Below are 20,495 nucleotides of genomic sequence, written 5' to 3' on the forward strand. Positions count from 1 at the left end.
ATTTGTTATAGGTTTCTCAGGATGTCTTTTATCAGTTTAAGGAAATTCTTCTAATTTCGCTTCTAATTTCCTAAGAGATTTTAGCATAGGCTTATGGTGTGCTTCATTAAATGTTTTTCTGTATCTAATGAAGTTATTTAAATTATATAAATTTTCTTTTAATCTACTAATGCATTAAATTACATTAATAGACTTTGCAACATTGCACCAAGTTTGCATTTGCCACTATAAACTCTACATATTAATGCTATTTGTAAGTTGTTGGATTCTGTTTTCTAATATTGATTTAGGACTTCTAATCTCTATTTATGAATGAGCCTGATCTATATTTATGAGTTTATGCAATTATACTACCCTCTTCTGGCTTCATTATCAAGATTACATATACTTCATAAAATGAGTTGCTGTTTCCTCTTTTTTGTTATCTGAGAGTTTGTGTAGAATATGAATTGAAGACAAAATTCCCTATACCAGAGGATATCTTTTCTTTTTTTTTTTTAAGAGAAATTTGGGGTATATTTTTTAATTAATTTTTTTTTGAAGTAATCTGTACACACAACATGGGGCTTGAACTCACAACCCGGAGATCAAGAGTTGCATGCTCCTAAGGACTGAGCCAGCCAGATGCCCACTGGAGATTTCGTTAAGGGAAAAAATTTAACTACTTTTTCTTTTACTTCTGAAAGGAATAGTCCTTTCCAGCTTAATGTGGGGAAGATACCATATTATATGCTTTCTATCTTGGGTGGCCCTAAAAGGCTGTCAAAATCAAAGTTCAAATTGTCTGGACTAACAAGCGACCTCAGGGCAAAGGCAGCTCAAGCGGTTAGCCCATCTCTCGGGCCTCTCAATTTCCCTGGATCTGGCTTGGTAATTCCTTAATATCCTTACCAAGCATTTGAGAACTATAGAACATTTTATGTGGTATATACACAAAAACACAGCATTGTTAGTAGTTTCCAGATGAAAGGTTGATATGTATAACCTAGTCTCCTATATTCCTAAAACCAGGAATGATTATTACTTTGTAAATTTTTCTCCAAGTCCATGAATTATTTGTATTTGTTAAAGAACAGCACTGGTCCATTAGTTTCCATTATCTTCTATTTGATGTAATTGGTTTTCCTCAAATATTTTATGACTCTTGACTATCCACATTTTCAAATGAAGGACAAGGATGATTAATATGGATAATCTGCAGAATTTGTTGACTCTGTAAATTTAAGTCTGTTTCCCAAGAAAGTGACTACAGGCTCTTTGTAAGGGGACAGGGCAGATGAATCACTTTGTTCAAAAAGTAGCACAAGAGAACTTCACTGATCATACTATTACCTCTTTACATAGATGGTAAGCTTGGGCAAAGGAACTGGGTAAGCAGCTGGCTGGCTAAGATTTCTGGAAAGCAGACCTCTAAATAATTTCTTTTATGATTTCTCCCAGGCCCATTCCTGCTCATTGTATGTGTTAACTCTAAATTTAGAGTGTTCCTAGATTCCATTTTGAAGAATATCTCCTACTTTGACAATACCTCTTTCTACCATATTTAATGTAATATTTTCTTGTCTCAGGTTCAGTTAATTTTCTGATTTCCTTTGCTTTCTAAGTTCAAGGAAATTTTTAAAAACTTCTGGCCTGGAGCACTGGGTGTGGTGAAAAAATAATGAATAATGTTTTTCTGAAAATAAATAAATTGAAAAAAAAAGAGCATAAAAAAAAAACTTCTGGCCTACAGATGGTACTTTGTAGAATTTCTCTTTTTATTTTGTTTTTCCCCATGTTATTTGATTAGAAGAATTTGGTTAGAAGATCTAGAAGACAAGTATACTCGGTATACCCTTTTGACTCAAAAAAAAACAAAATACATAGCGGGATGGGTATGGACATGACGTGGGTTTGTATAAAACCACTACCACGGTACACACTGCTGTCTACCTATGACATCAGAATAAAATGTCCAATATTTAATATCTGTAAAACATGAGGTTTTTGCCACACAGTATTATATTGTTCCATAATTCTGAGTACCCTTTCAGTATTATCAGATGATGTTTATCATATTATTAAAAACTATATTAGCAGATCTTCTAATACTGAACTATTCCTGATACAAACTCTCCTTTGCAGAAGCAAATTATACTTTAATATACTGCTAAATCTGAATTCCAAGCAAGATGAACCATGTAACATCTATAGTGTTTTGAAATCAGCATTGCAAATACTGTACATATTAATACCTGAAACACTATAGCTTTCAAAATGTTTCCAATTTATGCAATGACTAATAATTCAATCAGAAAAAGAGTAGTTTTAAATGTAACATGGAATGCTAGAAAGATATATGGATTTTTGATAAACAAGTAATCATTCAGATACACTGTTTCTTTTTGAGATTTGCTTTGATGTTTGGGTTTGCTCTTATTTTGGTTTGCTTTGCTGGGTAATATAATACATTAAATAAATAGTGTCATGAAATAGAATTAACATTTGTGGCATCAATTACTCTTGTCTCATAATAAATAAAATGACTGTAAATGTATGTGGTGCTGAGTTATGTTTTAACAGCCTTGTTGAGATATAATTCTCATACCACACAACTCACCCATCTGAAGTATATAATTTAATGGCTTTAGTTATTGTATATTCACAGACACGTGCAAACATAACCACAGTCCATTTTAGAAAATTTTTTTTTGCCTCAAAAAGAAAATGCATGTCATTTAAATTATCCTCCCAGCTATTCCAAGGCCAAAGCAACCACTAGTCTACTTTCTGCCTCTACAGATTGATGCTGAAATATTGGGAAGAAAAAAGTATTTTTTTTCCAATTTATTTATTTTCAGAAAAACAGTATTCATTATTTTTTCACCACACCCAGTGCTCCATGCAAGCCGTGCCCTCTATTTTTTTTCTTTCTTTTTTTTTTTTTTTACAGACCATGATGAAAGATTTTAATTTCATCCTAAATCAACAGAAAGTTTCTAAATGGCTTTAAGTAAAGGAATAACAATCTGATTAGTGTTTGAGAATGACCAATATTCTAACAGTTTTGCCTTTCTCTGCAATGTACCTCTTCTTCTTCTTCTTCTTCTTTTTTTTTTTGTTATGTATTCTTCAATTCAGAAAAATACGCAATAGATCTACAAAGAAAAGCTCCATTAAGATTAATTTTCTTGGGGCGCCTGGGTGGCTCAGTGGGTTAAAGCCTCTGCCTTCAGCTCAGGTCATGATCTCAGGGTCCTGGGATTGAGCCGTGCATCAAGCTCTCTGCTCAGCAGGGAGCGTGCTTCCTCCTCTCTCTCTCTCTCTGCCTGCCTATCTGCCTACTTGTGACCTCTATCTGTCAAATAAATAAATAAAATCTTTTAAAAAAAGATTAATTTTCTCCAGAGATATACACTTTAATCATTAGCATACTATCTTGCTCTTCCTGATATCAAATACAACTGTATGATGGAGAAGAGAGGACAGTGTCCTGCTGATCAGATCTGTCATACGCTCAAATGTGTAAGTCACAGAGAAAAAGGTATGAACCATTGCTTTACAAAACAGAAATTGCTTGCAAGAAATCAAAGTTTTCCAAAAGAATAACGGCTTTTCCCAGGGAAATAATAAAATTGGATATGGACAGATATAGAATAAATAACATCAAGGACTCCTCTCCAGACAATACAGTAATATTTGTTAATAAATATGATTGGGGGGAAAAACTTTCCTCAAAATATTACCTAAAAAAACCATAAAACATCAAAAATAGGATTTAAATGAAAAGCACACAAAATACTTTACCAAAAACATGTAAGCAAATAATTGAGAAAAATGCATATATTCCTGGTGACAAATAACAGGTTCTAAAATTTGTCAATTAACTCCATTTTAATGTATAGATTCACTGCATAATAACACTATAGTTCAACTGGGGAGGGGTGTTATAAGTGGTGAAAGGGATGTGACCAAGTGATTCTCAAATTAATCTGGGAGAATAAGAAGAATGTAAATGGTTAGCATACATTAAAAAGAGGATTTTAGAGAACATACATGTTTAGTGGAAACTATGCCATACTACTATATCAATTACAGTAATCAGGTCAATGTTGTATTGGTTCAAGACAGAAAAAAAGAAGAAAAGGAGGGGTGAGAATCTAGACCCCAGCGACAAAGCTTAGTATTTACAAAATATATTATTATATGATAAAGGTAGCCTCCAAAATATGTTAGGAAAAAACAGATGCTATGGACTAACTATTAAGCCCCCCAAATTGGTATGTTAGACCCCTAAACCCCAGTGTAGCTATATCTGGAGATGGAACTCCCAGAGATATTTAAGGTCAAATGAGGAAGGGCCCTGATCTGACAGGCCCGGTATCCTTATAAAAGGAGTAGAAGACACTGGAATGCACACTGAGAAAAGGCCATGTGAGGACATGGCGAGAATATAAATCAGGAAGAGAGTTCTCACCAGAAACCAACCACGCTGGCACCCTGATCTCAGAATTTCAGCCTCCAGAACTGTGAGAAAATTAATTTCTATTGTTTAAGCACCAGTCTATGACACTTCATTATGGCAATTTAAGCTGAATAAAATAAGAGATTAATACAATAATGTTATTGGAAGTGATGAGTCATTTTAAAAAATAATTAAAACAGACTCCAAGGAGTGCCTGGGGGGCTCAGTTAAGCACTACCTCTTGGTTCTGGCTCAGGTCATGATCTCAGGGTCACGAGATCGAGACCATGGCAGGCTCCACGCTCAGTGTAGAGTCTGGTGGGGATTCTCTCCCTCTCCCTCTGCTCCTCCTCCCACTTGCGTGCATATATGCCCACTCTCTCTATCAAATAGATAAATAAAATATTTTTTTTAAAAAGGATAGAATCCTGGGGTGCCTGGGTGGCTCAGTGGTTTAAACCTCTGCCTTCAGCTCGGGTCATGATCTCAGGGTCCTGGGATTGAGCCGTGCATCGGGCTCTCTGCTCAGTGGGGAGCCTGCTTCCCCCTCTCTCTCTCTGCCTGCTGCTCTGCCCACTTGTGATGTCTCTCTCTCTGTCAAATTAATAAATAAAATCTTTAAAAAAAAAAACCCACACCCTATACTAAAATAAACTTTTTATGTCTCTGATATATATGTAAAAAAGTAACATTACAGAAATACTAAAATAGGGACAAATAACTATATATTCTTTGGAACAAGGAAGACATAAATTATCAAGCTAAAAATCAATATATTTACACAAAATTTTAAACTTCTGTAAAACCATGGAAAAGAAAAGTTAGAGACACATAAAATTAAGAAAAAATATTTGCAGCCTATATACCACCCCAGAGATTAACATTCAAATTAAAAGCTAGCTTCCATTTTTTATGAATAAATAATAAAATATTTTTAAACTGTTAAATATAAAAGCAGTATATATGAACAGGAACTTTTAAGAAGATATACAAACAACTAAAAAAGAGACTTCTAATATCAGTATTAATCAAAGAAAAACATGTTAAGATACAACTTCTGACACATTAGGAATGATTTTTTGCGTGATTTTTTTAAAGATTTTATTTATTTATTTGACAGAGAGAGAGATCACAAGTAGGCAGAGCAGCAGGCAGAGAGAGAGAGAGAAGGAAGCAGGCTCCCTGCTGAGAGGGAGCCCTATGCAGGGTTGGATCCCAGGACGCTGGGATCATGACCTGAGCCGAAGCAGATGCTTAACTGACTGAGCCACCCAGGAACCCCTCATTTTTTAATAAAAATAAATAACAAGTGGTAGAATGTACATAAAAGTGTAAAAAAAAAATTCCAGTCATAACATAGTTACAGGAAATTTTACAAGTTACAAGTTACATAGTTACAAGAAATTTTAAAATTAGATAGATATACAGGGCACCTGGGTGGCTGAACTGGTTAAATGTCTGCCATCGGCTCAGGTCATGATCTCAGGGTCCTGGGATCCAGCCCCACGTCAGGCTCCCTACTCAGTGTAGGGAGTACACTCTGCACTCCCTCTGCTTCTTCCTCTGCCCCTCCCCCTGCTCATGCACTCGTTCTCATTCTCTCTCTCTCTCTCCCTCAAATAAATAAAATCCTTTTTAAAAAGATCAATATATGGGCGCCTGGGTGGCTCAGTGGGTTAAGCCGCTGCCTTTGGCTCAGGTCATGATCTCAGGGTCCTGAGATGGAGTCCCGCATCGGGCTCTCTGCTCAGCGGGGAGCCTGCTTCCTCCTCTCTGTCTCTGCCTGCGCCTCTGCCTACTTGTGGTCTCTCTCTGTTGGATAAATAAATAAAATCTTTAAAAAAAAATCAATATATAAATAGGCAAAAACCTAAAATTTCTGAATACTAAAAAAGAAACCATAAATAAAAATAAAAGGAGAAAAACACTGGAAATGTATTCAATGACATATCCTCTTTGGTTTCAAATTCATATATTAACCAAAGTCCTACACCATGCAACTTGGATAACACAAAGGTAGAGCAATCATATCCAAAGGAAACTGATGACCTCACCACTCTAAACCATCAAAGGGAAAGAAGCCATAAACCTAGGTATTACCTTGATATGCTTTTAACATTACATTTTATATTTAATCCAACACAAAATATAATTAATCTTACCACCTAAAAATCTCTCCAATTTATCCACATCTCTCCACATCTACTATCGCCCTTGGTCCAGCTGTCATTATCTCTTGCCTGAATATTAGACTATCCTACTAATTGTTCTACCCACATTCTTTCTCATCACTCATCCATAATTTAGCCAGAATGGAAATCTGATTTTCTCACTCGAATTTACCCTACCCCCACAGTGAACACATACACACTCCATTCAACCCAGTGCTTAAAGCATCAAATAGGTCTTGAGCAATATGACATCTATCTACTTTTTTATTTTTACTTCATACCATGCCTAACTTTCTATATTCCGTGTTCTGCCCACTCTGAACATTTTTCAAGTCCCTAAAACAGCTACAATCCCATCAATTACAGATTTTACACATGGTATTTACTCTGGAACACTTGCTGATGGAGAGATAAGAAAGCTGAGGTGTCACGGATAACTTGAGTTTCTAGCTGGCACAACTAGATGGATACTAGAGCCATTTACAGAAATATTCTAGACACTAAATTATCTCCTATTATTAACTCCTGACTATCATTTCTCAAATAGTTCAGATAGAAAAGTACCCCCAAAGCCTGTGTACTACCATCTCTTATACCTATAATTCCCTTTTAATTGATCTTTCCTTAAATAGTGTCTCCTTGATCTTCTGATCTCAGAATGCCACTTCTGATCAACTAATCAAAACTAGGCACCCTGTTGTCCTAACCTATTACTGTTTTAATTGCATTATATTATCACTATCTGATATTATTTGTTTATTGGGAACCTCCCCAATGAAAATGACTTTCTGAAAGCAAAGACTTCATCCATCTAGTTCACAGTTGTATTCCCACTGCCAACACATAACCAGTGTTTAAGAAGTATTGGATAAATGATCAATTCAGAGCCAACGTTATCTATCTGAAATAAAGTGGATTATCATCAAAAATTCATGCTTTGATAAAATATATCAAAATCATGGGAACTCACAATTAGGTAACTTATTGATATGTTGTATGCATTTTTTTTTTCAAAATATAAGAATAAAACTGTGAACTCCAAACCAGTACTGACTGGCATTATAGAAGGCAATAGAGAGTAGTGGCTGAGCATATGGGCTCTGGAGTCCTGTCTCTGGATTCGAATCCAAGCTCTACCACTTACTGTGTAACAATTAGTCTGGCTACTTAACTTCTCTGAGATTCAGTTCCCCAAACCATAAGGAAATATAATTAATAATACCTATACCTTATGAAATACATATGAAGTGCATATACCAACCTCTGACACAGAAGACTCCAATAAATGTCAGCTGTTGTCTTTTTTTGGTTTGTTTTTTGTTTTGGGGGGTTTTCTGTTGTTTGTTTGTTTGTTTTATTACTGAGTGCATCCAAAAAAAAATGGGCTCAGTATTTAAAAGGATGGCAATTTGAAGTGGCTACTTCCACATGTCTTTGAGAGAGATAGCTCCAAGCAGGTGATACCACACGATACATCCTTGCTAATTTTAAGGCAGTCCAACACTGACCAGTACACAGATACTCAGCAGTAAGTGAGACTATCTCGCGGGCGTCTTACGTACCGAGTGGGTGCGGAGTGCCGCGATGGTTTTTGAAAGTGCCATTTCCCAAAGTTCATCAATGTAGGCTCTATTCACTAAGCCCTGGGTTGTATGTAAAATGTGATCTTCAACCACAAAAAAACTAAGATGAAGGGAAAAAAAAAGAAAGTACAAAAATTACAGGTTGACTACCATCTCTGGGGTCTCACAAACATTAAGAGCTGCCACCAAATTCGAAGTTAATAGTCACTTTTCCTTAAAGAAAGCTACTAGGTGTTGTAAACAAAAATCACATTTCTTGGACTTAGAATTTTGTCCAACCACTTTATAGAAATCAGAGTCCCATTTCTATTAAATGTTAACCGGGTCAGCAATTTAAAGGGGAAGAAAATATTTATAGTTAAGGGAAGCTAATTTTACTATTTAAAAACGCCAGGCCATTAAGACATTTAAAAAAATTAATCTATTTTTAAAGAATTAATCAATTTTAAAGAGACAATGAAAGCTGAAACACACATTTTTATAAGAGCCACACATACAAAATATCAAAATGATTCCCTTTATATGGACTCACTCATTATAGGGTTGAAAAGGTTTTTTATAAAGGTCAAAAAAATGCACGCTTATTTTTTAACACTCTGTTGTAGCTTTATTGTTGTGCATTTATAACATATCATTAGCTCCCTTGGCTAAATGTTCATATTAAACTAATTCTTTAAATAAGGAATTCTTATGATATATTTTAATCAAAACTATAAAAAAAAATCTAAAGTCTGAAATAAAAAAGCAATTTCATGGAACAATCCAACTCCTTTCCCTTTCTTTTAACTTCGAGGTCATTATTTTGCGATTAGAATAAGCTGCCTATATTTGGGGTGTTTATTTGGGAAATGCAATTCCATATTAGTATGTATACTCTAGATGATGGTGGCAAATCTATAGCCCATGGGATGAATCTGGCCCGCTGCCTGTTTTTATAAATATTGTTTTACTGGAACACAGCCACGTTCACTCATTGCTGTATTGTCTATAGCTGCTTTCACATTGCAACAACAGAGCTGAATGGCTGTGACAGAATCCGTATGGCCTGGGAAGCCTAAAATACTTTACTAGCTGGCCCTTTTAGAAAAAGCTTGCCAACTTTTGCTGATTAATTGGTTCCCTCTTACCAAGAATGGAGAAACCAAACATCAAGGGTAATAAAATTACAATTCAAAATTTTTTCTCCCTTTCCCCACCAAAACTACTCTCCGACAATATAACGCTGAAACCATTAAGACATTCCTTTAAAATTATCAGAAAGTCAAAAATAAATCTCAAGAATTTAAAATTAAAAAAGAAAAAGAATTTCCCAAGGAAAACTTATTTTTCCAAGTCTCCCAAATCTAGGTGTTCAAAGTGTACAAATTTAAATACATACACACATATATACCTACCCTACAATTTGATTAAAATACTTCCTGTAGCCATCTAAAGTTTCATGCTGCAACAAAGCAAAGAAGAAAAAAGTTATTCTTTCTATTTTGATAAATTAAGACAAAGTTAAAATCATTTACTTGATTTCTTAAGGCTCAGTTCCCAATACCTAGGTGAATATAACAATAGTACCCTACCTTATAGGGTTCTAATGAAGATGAAATGATATCATTCATCCCAGTACTTAAAACAATGCCTGATACACAGCAATCAATAGATGTTAGCTACTATTTTCCTACCGTCACATCCACCAAAAATGATCTCAGAGCGAGTTTTTTTTTTTTTTTAAAAAAAGTACCTATGCAAAATAATGAACAGCTGCCAGAAAAGAAAAGTGAAAAACTGAGAAAAGTTAAGTTGGTGATCCTACCATGTTAGATGGAGGCTGGAGCACCAAGCGGGCCTGTTTTCGCCTCTGTTTTCGGTAGTAGTTCTCAAATGTTTCCCGGGCACCCTGTAAAATAAACAAAAGGAAATGGGTTGACACAATTTGACCAATTATTCTAGTATTTCGTGGGAAAAGAGAAGCTCCCAAGACCCCACATTTCTCAAAATCTGCTATTTTGACAATGATAATAATCATAGAAAAAAATAAAATGACATTACCATTTATTGAGACTTACCTACAAATCCCGTAAGAATGGATACAAAAGATTCTTAAGAGGACACTACAGAACTCAACCACCAAACACACCAAAGCTGGTTGTTCAGTCAACTATCACAGATTCACAAGAATGAAGACAAACCCTCACAGAACATTCCAGAAGAAAAATGTTTAGAATGAAAACCAGTCTCAAATGAATCATGAGCAAAGGGCCAGAGGGAGGCAGGAAAAAGGCAGAAGTGGAGAACAGTGAATCAGTCTTCCAGCTAGCATATAATCAAGCACAGGATTAACACCAAAAAGGAAATTCTTGGTGCACAGTTTCTTAAACTGAAAGGTGCTTCGGAGAACCAGAGCTGGCTCATGAGCTCTGTAACTGGGCTGAACAGCAGCCTCTCAAAATTCATGTCCTTCCTGGGATGTCATAATGGGACCTTATTTAAAAACAGGGTCACAGCAGATGTATTTAAATTAAGAAGCAGTCACACTAGATAGAGTAGGCTGCTACTTAATCCAATATAACTGGGATCCCTAAAAGAATAGGAGAAAAGACGTAGAGATAGACACACAGGGAGAACATCCTGTGACAACACCGGCAGAGACCGGAGCCCCAGTCTGCAAGCCAAGGACACCAAGGATTGCTGGCCACCACCAGAAGCTGGGAGAGGCCAGGAAGGATGCCTCCCAGAGTCTCAAGAGGGAGGATGGCCTTCTGACACCTGCTTTTGGATTTCTAGTCTCCAAACCTGGGACCAAATAAATTTCTGCTGTGCAAGCCACCCAACCCGGGATACTTTGTTCCAGCAGTCCTAGGAAACCAAGATAACTCAAAGTTTTTAAAACATGATGCCCCCAGGGAGCGCCTGGGTGGTTCAGTCCATTAAGCTTCTGCCTTGGGCTTAGGTCATGATCCCAGCATCCTGGGATCCAGCCCCGCATCTGGCTCCCTGCTCAAAAAGGAGCCTACTTCTCCCTCTGCCTATGTTGGCTGCTCGTGCTGGAGCTCTGTCTCAGTCAAATAAAGAAGTAAAATCTTAAAAAAAAAAAAAAAAAGGAAAAGAAAAGAAGGAAAGAAAGAAAGAAAAGAAATGATGCCCCCTAGGACTAAATTCTACTCTGAATCCCAAACCTTTCTCAATGAATAAGAGTAGAAATGGGGAGAGAACATGCACGGTGGTTAAGAGCACCGATTTTTGAACCAGTGATGATTTCATTCAAATCCTAAGTCTGTGCCTTTCTAGCTGTATAACTCGTATGACCAGCTGTATAACTTTCACTAATTTACCTTCCACCATTTAAGTCTTTGGCTTTCACTAACAGATGTGCTATGGTGTCCTCATCCGTGGAAATGTCATGCTCATCATTGTCATGAGGGTTCGGATGAGCTAGAAAGCTTTGAGAACGGTGTCTGATAAATAATCACCACTACACATGTGCTTATTTTTTCAAAAATGAGATGAAATAGATCAATGATGACAATGATTGCCTCGCCCATGCGAAAAAGTATAAACTCTACACAATCCCCAAGTTCAGTTCGCTCACCTTCTCAGAAGTCTGAAGAATCCTATTCAATGTGACGTCTCTATTAGATCCCTAAACCGGAGAAGCTGATTTAAGGTACTAAATCACACTAACTCAACAGCCTAAGCTCAGCGGTTGGCAAACGTTGCCTCTAAAAGGCAGGACGGTAAATATCTCAGGCATGGTGAGCTCTATGGTCTCACCTCTGCAGTTGAAATGCAAAGGCAGCCACAGCCAGTACATAGGTGAGTGTGGCTGTGTTCCAACAAAATGTTATTTGGGGAAACTGAAATCAGAATGTCATATAATTTTCATCCGCCATGAAATATTCTTTTATTTATTTATTTATTTATTTATTTATTTATTTATTACCAACCATTTAAAAATGTAAAAGCCATTTGGAGTTCACAGGGGTCACATCAAAATAAGCAGCAGGGTGGCCATGGCCCATGGTTTGCTGACCCCTGGTGTAGCTTAAAAACAACGGTTTTAAAATGCTAACGAGATTATAACTAGACACCTGAGTTTTTCCTGCTATAAAATGAAATCAAACATTAAGACAGCTATTTCAGGGCTTGCTTATTTCTTAGTCCACAAGTTAACGAGGTAGCAAATGGTTCTATTTAAGAAATAAGAAGTGGAAACTGCCTGTTGGTTTGTTAAAGTTATTTCCCACTCGTCACCATTTCTCAGCTTAGTGGTACTATTGAATGTCAATTACATTCTGTACACACTGAAGGGCTTTTCATTGTACAGTTAACAGCCCTACAGGCCCTTTATTATTCTTGTGTGACATTACACATTCAACGTGCTTTGGAGCCAAGATACACTCAGCTGAGAATTTAGGGAAAGTCTTCTCTCAAATTAGACCATTGTATAATAATTTAATTATTTGCTATAAAAGATAGAAAATATACAAGATGAAATTCTATATAAAAACCTATCATAGACCTCTACTTAGTTCTAACTAGATACAATTTGCCTTTCAAATATTCATTTGCTAAAATAAAAACACAAGAAAAGACCAATTTATCTAATAATTCTGGTTTCTCCATTTACAAAATTCGATTTTCCCTAATGGCTGCTAAATAAATTCACCTCTGAGTATTCTATTTCCTCTGCCAATTTTGTCAACTCCATGCTTACAGGTGGAATTTATAGTAGATGTCTGACCAGTCCAGCTGGATGCCTGTCTTTTCCCAAATAGATCAACAGATGAACTATAAAAGTTTGCCACTTCAGTTTCAAGCTCCTCTAATCATTAATATTAATTAAAACAGAACTTAAAAGCCAGTGAAAGTATAAGCAAACAGATATAAAATAACAGGCAAGTGAAAAGTTGTTTTAGTGTGTTTTCAATTTATGTCATTAGTATTACGGTGGTCCAAAAGCTTTGTAATAATTAATAAACACACAAATTATCACATAAAAACAAGTCACTTTACGTACATAAAGTGCTTACCATAAAATAAAGAACAGTTCTTGTCATCATTGAATTTATAGTCTGAGTGGAAAACTAGCAATTAAATGAACAAAAAGTACAACAGAATCCTATAGATTGGAGAGAGAGAGAGAGCATGTGTGTGTGTGTGTGTGTGTGTGTGTGTGTGTGCGTGCGTGCATGTGTGTCTATATAGTGGGCGGGAGGAATGTCAGAGAAAGTTTCTTCAGGAAAAAAAGCCATTTATATTCATAATTGAATATATGTCAGAATAACGCACATAAAAAGAAAGGGAAAACTTATTTCTCATAGAGATACAGGGGTTCAAAGAATAAAGGCATCATGTATCTCATGAACTGAAAGAAGTTCTTCATGGCAGAACCTTCAGAGTGTAAGAGAGAAAAATGACAAGAAATAAAGGCTAGAGGGCTTTGTAAATTCTATTAAGATATCTGGACTTCAACTCTAGAGACAATCAGAGTTTTAGACACTTGCAAGTTGCAACGTACTGAGTAGAATGAAGAAACGGAACCTTAGATACAAAAAGATCAGTCTCAGGGTGCCCGGGTGGCTCAGTGGGTTAAGCCGCTGCCTTCAGCTCAGGTCATGATCTCAGGGTCCTGGGATCGAGCCCCGCACTGGGCTCTCTGCTCGGTAGGGAGCCTGCTTCCTCCTCTCTCTCTGCCTGCCTCTTTGCCTACTTTTGATCTCTCTCTCTCAAATAAATAAATAAAATCTTTAAAAAAAAAAAAAAAAGATCGGTCTGATCCTGACATATATTTAGGAGGTACAAGTTGATGACTGATTGGATACTGGTGGCAAAGGACAGAAAAGACAGAAAACTAACATCAGATTTCTAACCTGGGTAATTGGTTTGATGGTGGTGTCATTTAATGAGAGAGAAAAACGTAACAGCTGGGATATGTAGTCAATTACTATTCATGGATTCCATATTTGCAAATGTGCCTACCTGCCAAAATTTATTTGTAACCTTAAAATCAATACTCATGCTGTTTCATTATCATTCACACATGAGTACAGAGTGTTGAAAAATTTGAGCAGTGCCTACTGCACGTGTTCCTATCTGAGGTCAAACAAGGCCAACACTCTGTCTCCTTTCTTCAGTTCTCATACTATAAACAATTATTCTTTTCACAGTCATCCAGTGCCTCATTCTTTGTATTTTTGTGCTTTTTAAAAATTGGGATATAATTGACATATAACATCATGTTATTTTCAGGTATACAACATAAAGATTCAATATTTATATATATGGCAAAATGACCATCACCATAAGTCTAGTTAATGCCTATCATCACATACAATTTTCCCCCCCTTGGGTTGAGAACTTTTACTACTCTCTTAGAAAATTTCAATTATTGAATAAAGTAGTATTAGCTACAGTTACCATACTATACATTATATCCCTCGGACTTGTTTTGTAACTGAAAGACTATTCCTTTTCATTGCCTTCACCCAACTCTGCCATCCTCCACTTCTGGCAACCACCCATCTCTCTATTTATGAGCTCAGTTGGGTATTCTATTTATTTGTTTAGTTCCATATATAAATGAGATCACACAGTATTTGTCTGTGTCTGACGTATTTCACTTAGCAGAATGCCCTGAAGGTCCAGCCATGTTGTCACAAATGGCAAGATTTCATTCTTTTTCACAGCTGAATAATACTCCTTTGTATATATAGATCCCACATGTTCTTTATCCATTCATCCATCAATGAACACTTAGACTGCTTCCATGTCTTGGCTATTGTAAATAATGCCACAATGAACATAGGAGTGCACACACTTTTTTCGTTAGTGTTTTCATTTCCTTCTGATAAATATCAAGAAATAAAGTTGCTGGAACATATGGCAGTTCTATTTGTAATTTTTTGAGGAACCTCTACACTGTTTTCCATAGGGGTTACACCAGTTTACATTCCCACCGACATGCAACAAGGGTTCCACTTTCACGACATCCTCACCAACACTTGTTATTTCTTGTCTTTTTGATAATATTCTAACAGCGGTAAGGTGATCATCTCATTGCGGTCCTAATTTGCATGTTCTTGATGATTAGTGATGTTGAGCACCCTTTCCTGTACCTGCTGGCCACCTGTATGTCTTGCATCTTTGTGCTTGTGGTTGATTTTGCTATTTAAAATGGCCCCCACGTGCCGTACTATAGTGCTGTCTAGTGTTCCTAAGACAAGAAGACAAGATGTGCCTTACAGAGAAAACACATTTAGATAAGCTTTGTTTGGCCATGTGTTATAGTGCCGTTGGCCATGAATTCAATGTTAATGAGACAACAGTATATATTCAATAATATCTTTTAAAGAGAAACAGGCAGAAAACAGGGTTATGCATTGATTGACTGATGAAACGTTGTAAGCAGAAGCTCACAGGAACCTAACCCCAGCAGAAATGGTTCGGTATTAACTAACTCTGTTTACAGTGACCTTATAAAGTATAACCAACATGAATAACAAGAACTGATTGTACATGAGGACACTGGTAATAATGACCTCTGTCATGAACTTGTTTAGTTTGTGACTTCTAAGTGCTAAGTGTTCAGGAGAGGGCATATTTGGGTCTACAGCTCAGGTGAAAGAGCTAAAGACAATAGTTTTCAGAATCAAGAATCATTGGCAGAAAGATGGTAACCTAAGCCTAGGAAAACATGAGATCATCTAAGGAATATCTGTAGAATTTAAGTACAAAAGGACCTACCACAAAAACCCTCAGGGACACCAACAATTAGGAAATATCTGTCTCTTTCCTATAATTAAAATATAACTTTAAATGTCACTTACTGAGAAAACACTTTTCCACTACTCACTCTAACATGTAAAGTTTTGCCAGGGCACTTGGGTGGCTCAGTCGGTTAAAGGGCCAACTTTTGGCTTCAGCTAGGGTCATGATCTCGGGCTTAGGAGATCCAACCCATCTCAGGGTTATTCCCCAACCCATCTCGGGCCCTGTGTCTATCTGCACTCAGTTTGCTTGGGATTCTTTCCCTTTTCCTCTCCCTCCCTCCATTCCCATGGGTGCACGCTCTCTCTCTTTCAAATAAATAAAATAAAATAAAATAAAGTTTTGTCTAAGACATAGCCCTCTATTAATTCTTTGCATAGCACAATGTCCATCTGACATTATGTCATTTGCTTACTGTCTATCTCCTCTCATTAGGATGCAAGCTCCCCAAGAACAAGTTTATTTGTCTTATCTATTGTTGTGTTCCCAGCTCCTAGAACAATGCCTGGAATAAATGGTACCCAATATATATTTGTTTGAATAAATGACCAAAGGGATTAAGAAATATTAATCAGTATTTTCTTTCAAGGCTCCATTTTTATATTTACTCTTTACCAGAGAAACTGCAATAATCATTTCTTTGTAATTTTTCCTATTCCTCTCATCCTGCTGCTGTTCTACCTCCATTTATTCTCTTAAAGATTTTTGTTCCTGTTCCACAGAGTTATACCTTCTTCATGCCAAACGATTTTCTAAAATTTCCTTTTGGCTCCTGTAGAAAATCATTCTTAGAATCATGTTTCCCCTGAATTTTTAGGATCATGTCCCCCATCCCATTTTATTCAGGATGTTTTTGCAGATCTCATATTTTATTATGTATTGTTTCATTTTCTCAATTGCTCTGTTTTGAACAATAGGATCTCTTTCTGGACCAGTACTTCCTTCCAGGCTTTTTTAGTGGTTTGCCCGTTCACCAACCATCTGGCTAATATCTTCATGGAAGAGCAATCGATAGCAGGTTGATAGGCCCAGGTCCAAAGCTGTTTCAAAGTAAAACCACAAACTGGTTCCAATGTCTAGCAAGCAATGGGCCTAAGTGTGCATAAAATATGGCTGAATGTTCTCCTACCACACAGTTTCCAAGTGTTCAACTCTCTGAACTTAGGTGAATGAAAACCACAAAATTATGGGGTCTTCCTATCTTGTGCCGCCCTACTGAGTATTCTCCAGCCCAGGATAAACTGTGCTGTCACCAAAGGTCCCATTTTCCCCCTCACCCCACTCTCTGGCAGCCTTATAAAAAGAACTCTATACAGTACAGGGGTAGACAACTAATCTATTCATCAATCTGGGATTGTATTTCTAAGCCAGATGACCCAGAGAGGAAAAGGAATGAAGTCTCTTCGGATTTTTAAAGTTTCCTCTGTGTATGGCAGCAAAACACACATCACTCAACATTGGATTGAGAATGGATTGAGAATGGTTTCTCAATCCATTCAATCAGCCTTAATGTTGGAGAAAATTTTATTCAAATTCAGACAATGTAATATTAATTTTAAGTCTTCTTTAACAATGGTGGTGTAATTTTTTAGACTTTTATGCAACTAAAGAATTTTAGTGGAAGTTAAGAAAGGCTTAGAAATTAAATAAGACTTTGCTTTTAATTTTTTTTTTGGTTAAGTGTATATATTCTATTAGAAATTTAACTGAAATACAGGAATTTATATTATTATAAAAAATTCTTCACCATAATTTCTTCTCATTACTTACAGAGCAACTAGATAAAAAGAGCTAAATGATCATAGAACACACTCTATTTTTACTTAATCCTAAAACAAGATAAAGAAATATATTCTAGGTTCTACTGACCTTCTCTTCACTTCACTGGGTGCTTTCTTTTCTAAATTCATATTTAACTTAAATATTATATCACACCCTATGATAAACTTGGAGGAGGGTGCTAATGGTCAAATACCCCCAAAAGCCATTGCCAATTTCTTAATTAACCCTAGCACTAGAATTAAGCAGGAAATAACCCACTTTCTCTCCAGGCTATGCTGAAAATAATTGTTTGGTTGTTTTTTGTTTATTTAATCTTTAACTTTTTTAATATTGTCTCTTTGTAAATTATTAATTACAAAAGTAAAATATGTGACTTTTAGAAAAACCAGACAATAAAGATAAGGCGAAGAAAGAAAATAAAAGTCATTCATAATCCCATTGTCTGGAGATAACTACTCTACTTTTTCAAGTCCTCCCTCACAGACAGTTTTCTATCTTAAACCGATTACTTCACACACTTACATACATACATACACACACCTAAATCATATTGTGCATACTTTCTTCACTCTTTTCATTTTTCATGCAAAAATATTTTCTCAAACATCATAATTTAGTATGATCCACTCTTATTGCACAACACTGTGCCAACTTTCTTTCCTCAAACGTGTGCTATAAATTATCATACAAATGTTGGAACTAACATGGGCTTTCAATAAATGTTTAAAAATAAAAAGAGAAATGCAAGTGATAACTTTGAATTCCCCATGTATCTAGGCACTTGTCTGGATATAAACACAGGAAACACATACAGTATTGCCACTCAGTGTGGGCAAATGAGTTAGACTTTTTGGTTTTGTCTGTAAAAGTGGTGTAATTTCTTGCTAACACAGCTCAAAGTCAGATTTTAGTAAGTCAGGATCATGTGATCCTTACTCTGGAGCAGGGATGGGAAAGGGAAGACCAGATGAAAGACCTTTCCTTGGGTTTCTTTTTCTTCACAAAAGGTGATTAAGTACCACGTGCACAGACACCCTGAACTTCTCATACATTGCTGAGCCCCATGCCCCCAAATATCAGTGGCATCTACATGTCTAGTTTTGTGGAAGAAAAAGTAAAACTTATGGTGGGACAATACAATTTCATATGGGCAATATGTCTAAATAACAGACAAAAGAGGACAGACCCATCTTCATTAGATATTTACTGTGCCGTTATTTGGTGAAACAGCTCTTCATGTAGTGGATCTTTCCTGGTAGAGATTGATATGTGGGCAACCGGAGAATGGGCTGAGTCCTTCTCATCTATCACAATAACAGAAAATTAACCCTGGGATTAAGAAGCAGCAAAGGACACGCAGACAAAGAACAAGGGAGGGAAATGGAAGGAGGGAAGCACACACCATTGTTCTTCCGGCTTTGCCTACAGGAAGCAATATTTCCATTTGGTCTTGGGCAAAGCCTGTAATTTCACCACCCTGACTGCAGCTGGAGAACTCCCTTTCAACTGTCCCGGCATCCAAGTGAAGACAGGTTTATTCAGAGTTCTAAAAAAAACCAAAAACCTGAAAGGGCCATTTTAATTTGCTTCCATGTGAAAAGGGGAGCACTTTTCATAGGGCCCCATAATGACGTTCAGCGGGATATTACACTTCGCCATATGGCTAATTTGCACAGCAGGCCCAAAGCAGGATTTTCTTTCATTAGAACTGCCCTAAAGATCAGACTACAGAAACATGTGTAAAGAACAAACCCAAGATGCCCCCTATTGCTTAAATCTAGAAACATTCGATTCCCAGATGTAAAAGCCCATTCAGAGAGTTCCCATGGCAAGGTCATTCAAGAGTCTTGGAGGTGGTATGTGTCACAGCTCCATTTACGTATATTAGGGTTTGGAAAATGTCTAAAATTCAAAAGCCACAAAATTGTCAAAACACCTCAAAAAAACCCCACTATATACGGAGGTAGGATAATAGCTCTGGTAGGTAATTTATTATTATAAAAACAAAACAAAACAAAAACATTACTTTCTGAATGCCTGAATTCTTGATACCATTCATTAGCTTACAAAATAAATCTACATAAACTTTTGACCCTTTTTGAAGAAAGCAAAGGCAGTCTGACGTTCTAACAGAGTCCTGTTTATTTTTAAGATGGCCCTTATAACTTATGTTTGTCTTGGCATTTCCTCCTTCTGCCATATCCCAAGCTTCAGCCATAGAAAAGAACATCCCCTCCGGGAATGACAGAGTCTGCAGGATTTAAAAAAAGAAAAAGAAAGAAATCTGATGTCTAATGATTATGGAGTAGTTGAGTCTGTGCTTTTGAAGAAAGTAAACATTATGATTAACAATCTTGGGCTTTGTAATTAGCTTCCCCCTTCCAAGAGAGAGTGTTAATTTATTAAATATTTTAACAAAGAGTCTTTTATTATCAGATTTAGTTTGGCTGGCTCCTTTCATAGCATTACCAATTACAACCAATAAAGCTTTAATTGATGACTACTTTTTATAACCTTTGACCCAAGATGATAAACAGTTGTACCTTAGAAGCGAAAGGGTAAACCTCAAAGGGAACGGTGTCTTAATCATGCTTCGCAAACCAAACTGCTTAAAATTACAACCTACCTACCTGGTTAGAACAAAAACCCAGACTTCCTCCATGATTAGGATAATTGATCAGGAAAAGATTTGGATTTCACTTTTAAGATAAGTGTCCTTTTGGTTAGGAAAACCTTAACTAAAACTACCTGCATATA

General features: G+C 36.4%; 1 protein-coding gene across 3 annotated transcripts in view; it reads right to left on the bottom strand.

Annotated features, from left to right (window-relative positions):
- Positions 1-20,495, bottom strand: part of EXOC6B (exocyst complex component 6B) — a 625,057-nt gene that overhangs the window by 303,139 nt on the left and 301,423 nt on the right. For all 3 annotated transcript variants that reach the window (XM_044261370.1, XM_044261369.1, XM_044261368.1), the window contains 3 exons: positions 10,003-10,086; positions 9,593-9,639; positions 8,178-8,298 (listed from right to left, as the gene is read on the bottom strand). In XM_044261370.1, coding sequence (XP_044117305.1) covers positions 8,178-8,298; positions 9,593-9,639; positions 10,003-10,086 — 252 coding nt within the window. The remainder of the gene's footprint in view (positions 1-8,177; positions 8,299-9,592; positions 9,640-10,002; positions 10,087-20,495) is intronic.

Source organism: Neovison vison, chromosome 8, assembly GCF_020171115.1.
Source record: "Neovison vison isolate M4711 chromosome 8, ASM_NN_V1, whole genome shotgun sequence".
Taxonomy (NCBI): domain Eukaryota; kingdom Metazoa; phylum Chordata; class Mammalia; order Carnivora; family Mustelidae; genus Neogale; species Neogale vison.